Below are 6,000 nucleotides of genomic sequence, written 5' to 3'. Positions count from 1 at the left end.
CCACCCCACAACTTGGCACTCTCGACTCCGTGTTTCAGGTTTATGCTCATCGAATGGCGAGCTCTATTTTTTTGAGGCTAGCATGGCGGATGGGTACGTACCTCTCTTTTTGCGAAATGTAACCTTGTTGAACCGACGAAGCACACCTTACCCCGGCTCCCTGTCACGTAACCCCCGGCACGGCTAGCAAGGGAAGACGACGCTGTCCTTCTGCGCGGCTTTTCGCGATCCACTCCGCGCTTCTTTCTTTGGGATGTCGTCGTCGTGCGCGGGTCCACGCTCCACGGTCGTGGCCTGTGATCCACACCACCTTTACAGAGCCTAGCCAAGCCAGTACGACCATGACTTTGCTCGCCAGACCGCCGCGTCCAGTGCCTGCTCCGCGAACCCGCGCATGCATCGCGGGCCCGCACCGCGGCGGCCGTCTGTGGCCTATGATTCCGGCCATCGCCCTCGATCTGCTGCGGAGGATAAGAACAACCTCTCCTCCCCCCAGTTCCCGTCGTCTTTCTCTTGGTTGTCCATCTTCAGACACATTCATCTTCCCCGTCCTTTCGACAACGTCTGGGATTTGTCCGGCAAGGCTTGGTCCTTACCACTTCCCTCTCTCTCTTCCATTTGTCTTCACTTACACACATTCGGAGCCGGTCTCCCGCTTGACTCCTCACGGAACTTCTCAGTCCTCGCCCTTTTCTAATTATAATCTACCTTGTGTTTGTGCCTGTCGCCAGTCGACAGCACCCCTGATACCTCGCCAATATGTCCACGTGGGTTATATCCTATGATATCTGATCAAAGTAAATAACAATCAGGGACTAACAAGCGAATGCAGTCTGGCAGCGGATGTCCCTTTTGACTTCACTTTCGCCCCCTGCGACCCCACCACACCCCCGAGCTTCTCCTTTGACCCATCTCTGCTCGAGATGCCGTACCAGTCCTCCGGCCATGCCCGGTCCAGCTCGCTCAGCTCGTCGGTCTACTCCTTTGACTCTTCGCCCTCGGAGCCTGTCACTGCGCCTAGCACTCGCCGGACCACGCCTGCGCGGTCTCCCATCCGGACTCATGGCCCCTTGTTGCTGCCCAAGATCCGGAGCCAGGACCAGACGATGATCCCTCCTGCTGCGCCCGCCCGCCCGGCGAAGCGCGCCCGCACTTCCATGAGCCCGGCCGCCGTGCCCAGCAAGCGCGCGTTCCGGCCGTCGCACGTCCGCAGCCAGACCAACCCCGAGACTATCTCGAACTACTCGGCTGCGCTCTCCTTCACCGAGGACAGCAACCCGGCGCCTCTGCTGTGCTCCCCTGTCACCTTCTCCCGCGAGACCTCAGTCGTGATGGACTCGAGGCGGGCGTCCTCGTGCAGCGTCGACAACGTCACCGTCGACAGCTTCTTCCCGTCGTACCAGATGCCTGCTACCAGCTACTTGCCCGTCGCGCGTGCCAGCAGCAGCCCCACGCCGCCGCCAATGCCTATGCAGCCCGAGCAGTTCATGTACCAGCAGTTCATCCCACGTGAGTCTTCGCCGCTGGCCGCCGCTGCGCCCATCGTGCCCGACGTGTCGCCGCCCACCACGCTCTACAACTACCTCACTGCGCCTAACCCGACCCCTTCGCTGGTCCGCACCCTCTCGTTCCCACTCCGGGACCCCAACACCAAGCACTTCTGGTGGGACGTGCGCCAGGTCCGCCCCTGGACCAACTTCACTGCGGCCTCCATCCTGTCCATGCCCGGCGCAGCCTCGTGCCTTTCCACCGCCATCCCCTCCTCTGTCGTGCCCACCCCGGCCGTGACCCAGCGCCACCCAGAGACGGAGTCCGCCCTCCACTCTATCTACGCGGCGCACTACCTCCCCAAGCTTAACAACGCCCTGGCCCTGTGCTCAGCCCGGCCTCTTAAACTCTCCGTCCCCGCCTCCAAGCCCACCCCCGCAGCAGCTGCTGCCGCTTCTTCCTCTTCTTCTGGCCCATCCTCCAGCGACTGCATGTTCATCGCCTCCGCAGCCGGCGAGTCCTCCTCAGCCGCCGCCCTCTTCGGTGGCAAGCCGACCGCGCGCGTCGTCGGCCTAGTCAAGAGCTTCGACCGCTTCAACACCGGCATGCGCGCCGAAGGCAACATCAAGCGCGTCGAGTACCTCCGCGGCCTCGCCCACCTGCACCACGCCATGCGCGAGCACGGCTGCCGCTACGGCTTCATCCTGACGGAAATCGAACTCGTCTTTGTCCGCAACGGCTCCGACAAGACCCCCCACTTCGGCTTCCTCGAGGTCGGCTCGGTGCAACTCGCTGCCGCCGACGACCTTGACGTCCTATCTTCCTCGGAAAACCACGGGCCCCTCCGGCCGGACGAAGCCAAACTCACGGCCTGCCTCGCCCTCTGGGGCCTGTGCATGTTGGCCGGGGATGAGCCGATGCCAGGGCATGCGCACTGGAAGTCGGAGATTGGCGCGCCGGCCGATGGCACGAGGCGCAAGGCGCTGCCGAGGGATAGCTGGATGCCGCCTGCGCAGTTGGCGGAGAAGAGGGAGGCGAAACGGGCGCGTGGGTGGGTGTTGCCGGAGTGTCCGGTGGGGAGGAAGGAGGTGGGGAAGAGGGGGGTTAAGTATGGTGGGTGTTAGACACTTTTCTGACTTTTTTGGGGTTGATTGAGATGGAGTTGGAGAGTCTGAGACTCATCCACATGCATACAAACATACACAAAAGGGCTACTGTGTAGTCCATTTCTTGTACATAGATTCTTTTCTTTTTTCTCTCTTTCTTTTTCTTTTTTTTCGTCTAATTGTCTACCTTTTGGGGGTATTTTTCTCTGTCTTGCATGGCTGGGCTGGATGACGTTACGACTGGTTCATGACTCTCTTGGCTTCAGAGCATCACATCGCATGGGTACATGGATGTGTGGGTGGATGGGACGGTGGTTACTGGAGTTGAAGGGGTTATACATGCTATTATTTAGCTAGTTTTAATGCATGCTTCTTGCACGATCCAATTTTTTGGTGTTGGTCGAGTGATATAGTGCGCTATAGTGCGCTAGGCCTTGAGTTTTTTAATTTTAATTTGAGACGGCTGGCTGTTGAGCTGTCTTCGTTGTGAGGGATTGAGCCGTTGTCCAGGGCGTGGGTAGGTGGGACTAATGCTTTGCGAGTTCAATGGTCAACCAACCTCATGTTTTGAGAGGACAACCATCGTCATACTAGTTATGTAAGACGCCGGCCATCAAGTGGCCCTACAATCATATTCCTGTCTAACATAGGTATCATGCTCCGTGCCTCATACTCTTGTCTCGTGCTCGTGCCTGCGATATGAACAGGCTGATTCCATGATCATCGCCCGTTCCCCCGGCGTGTCTGTTATATAACCCAGCTAGTCTCCTATGCCATGTCCCCACTGACCTTCACTCCAACAATCAAGTTTCTTAAGGACCTTACCCAACTATTCCACTCAAAATAATAAACCCCCCTAACACCACCTCTCCCACGGCTCCCTCCACTTAACCCCCAACACCTCAAAAATCCTCCTCTCATCCCTCCCCTCCAACAACTCCCCCTCCGTAATCTTCTCCCGGTTCCTGCCCTGCATCACATCCTTATACAACCCCTTTTGGTTCAACCTCATCCCCCGCTTCGATGCCAGCAGCCGCATGCTGCGGTTGAAAATGTCGTTGCCCGTGAAGTAGATGAGCGCGGCGCCGTATTCGGATTCCGGGACGAGGAGGAAGTCGATGCGCCGCCAAGGGTTGGGATTTTGTTGCTGGTTCTCTTCTTCTTCCGTGGTGGGGGAGGGAGACGGGGGCAAAACGCAGCAGCCATGCCATTTACCCCCCGGCCCGTCCTTCCCAGGCCGTCGCTGGGCATGCAGCGCCGCCAGCGTGGCAACAAGAAAACCCTTGCGCGTGAGCACATCCACCAGCTCCTCAAGAAACGGCACTAGTTCCCCCGACGAAGTCGTCCCCTTCCGCGTGACAATGATATCGATATCCCCCGACGACTCCGCGCCGCGACGGTAACTACCGCCAACGAGCAGATCCACGCTGTCATCCAGCTGCGCCGCCTCGCGGCAGACATACTCAAAGAGCGCGGCCACCTCGGCGCGCGGGATGCGCGTGTTGAGGTCGGCGTAGTGGTCGATACCCAGGCGCTGGTGCGGGGTTAGATCCGCCTTGCGGCGGAGGTCGTCGAGGGTGCGATGGCCTTGGGCAATCCACTTGCTCGCGCGGCTGGTGCCGACGCCGTAGATTCCCAAGAAGAGCTCGAGGATCTGGTCGACGGGTTCGTCGTGGGCGTATTCGAGGCGGCGGAGGCGGTTGGTGGAGACGATTTCTTCGATTTTGGCGGCGAGGCGGCGGCCGATGTTGGGCAGACGGTAGGCCTCGTCTTCGGTGGTGATTTTGGTGGTTTGTCGGCGGAGGGTGGCGATGCCCTTGCGGTAGGCCATGGCGCGCCACGTGTCGTTGATGCGGTTGTAGTAGTCGCACATGCGCTGGAGGATCTCGATGGTTTTGGCGTTGGGGTTGGCGGCGTTGGCGGACTTTTCTTTGGTCCCGCCGCGGTTGCAGGAGAAACGGTCGGCGAAGGAGATTTCTTTTTGGTTGCTGCGGCGGGGTTTGGTCATTGTTGCGGTCCTCTTCCGCGCCCGCTCATCCTCGGAGCCTTCTTCTATGTCAGAGCTCGAGCCGGTTGAGTCTTGGGGGTCCCGGGCAGACTGGGCATCCTCGTCCTCGGCGTCGAGAGGGAGGTCCTTGTACTGCTGGAGAAGTTCGATATACTCCGCCAGCTCGTCATTGGAACTCGACTTTCGGCGGAATGGTGGAGGACGGGGAGCCTCCTGGTCGATATTCGGTCGCTCCACTAGGTCAGAATGGGGGACCTGAATTTCGGACCGGCCGTCCTCCAAGGTTGTCCCCGTCGTCGGCCTCGACAGGCTACCCCGTGTGTTCTTGACCGGAGACGGATCTTCTGGTCTCGGGGGCGTGCTTCTTGAGCCTCGTCTCTTGGAACTCCGGGATGTCTTCACTTGCAGCGAGTGGTTCGACTCTTCCGATGCAGCCGTAGCCGGGCGTTCGGAAGACGAGTTGCCGCGGATGCTAGCAGAGCCTAGAACCCGGTATCGAAGCTGGTGGGGATTGAGGATCATGCGAAAAGAAATACAGTCGATGGGATATTCCTCGTTAACAATGATCAAAGAATCCGCAACCTCGGTGCCGAGCACACCGCGGATATCCTGATATGTCAACTGCTTGTCGACAATGGCATGTGTGGCATCTCCCAGTGCCTGAACCCATTGTGCACCGTACTCCTGCGCTCTACCGATACGCAATCTCCGTGCTGGGGCAATGTCGTTGTTGGGTATATAGTAGAATGAGAGCCCCCGCAGAACCTGGGCAGCTTCGGGCACTGTCTTCTTGGTCGACGCCTGGCGCTTCCGCTTCCTTAACGCGGTGCTTGCTGAAGGGGATTGGTCATGGACCGAAGAAGAATCCGGTAGTGGAAAGGTGGTGCTCCTTAGAGTTGAGGGTAAGGGCCGAGCCGTGTCGGGGATGGGCGTCTCTTCAACAAAGGAAGTGGGGTCAGCGACGGACCGACGTTTTCCTGGCGGTTGGTTGGCTGCTGCCTTCCCGGTGATGGGTGTAGCCTTTATAATCTGAGGACCTGGTGTTGTTGAAGCCGGAACGGGAATTGTATCTGGAACTGTGCCCGGAATTGTGCCCGGAATCGATGTGGCCTTCTGTGGTGCAGCGGCAGGAGTTTCTTGGATGCGCTCCGGCTTCTTGCGCGAGTTGAAGAACGCCCGGCACATCTCCCGGTGTTTCCGCTCCTTCTCATCGATCACATCATCCTCGTCGCGTATATTATCAAGCGCATCGAGTTGGTCAAAGAAGGCCGTCTTCTCACTTAGCGATGGCGAACTCATGGTGTTTTGTGCTGCAAATCGTTGTGCGGTAATTGATGAGAGCGAGGTAACAAGCAAGTGTGGGGAGTTTGCAGAATCATTACGTTTTGCCCTCTGCGC

General features: G+C 58.8%; 2 protein-coding genes across 2 annotated transcripts; one reads left to right on the top strand and one right to left on the bottom strand.

Moving 5' to 3' along the window:
- Positions 1-759: 759 nt before the first annotated feature.
- C8A04DRAFT_32775 (uncharacterized protein) lies at positions 760-2,612 on the top strand (the record flags this gene model as incomplete). The annotated part of the gene is made up of 2 exons (XM_062782216.1): positions 760-767; positions 833-2,612. 2 exons carry the CDS (start codon positions 760-762, stop codon positions 2,610-2,612), a joined length of 1,788 nt encoding a protein of 595 aa, XP_062633123.1.
- An 838-nt stretch (positions 2,613-3,450) lies between these two features.
- On the bottom strand, positions 3,451-5,901 carry C8A04DRAFT_15588 (uncharacterized protein; the record flags this gene model as incomplete). The annotated part of the gene is made up of 2 exons (XM_062778543.1): positions 3,451-3,741; positions 3,790-5,901. 2 exons carry the CDS (start codon positions 5,899-5,901, stop codon positions 3,451-3,453), a joined length of 2,403 nt encoding a protein of 800 aa, XP_062633122.1.
- Between the last annotated feature and the right edge of the window lie 99 nt (positions 5,902-6,000).

Source organism: Dichotomopilus funicola, assembly GCF_033296635.1.
Source record: "Dichotomopilus funicola strain CBS 141.50 unplaced genomic scaffold C8A04scaffold_98, whole genome shotgun sequence".
NCBI classification, from domain to species: domain Eukaryota; kingdom Fungi; phylum Ascomycota; class Sordariomycetes; order Sordariales; family Chaetomiaceae; genus Dichotomopilus; species Dichotomopilus funicola.
Note: the sequence above shows the minus strand (reverse complement) of the source record. Positions and strands in the feature narration are given on the sequence as shown.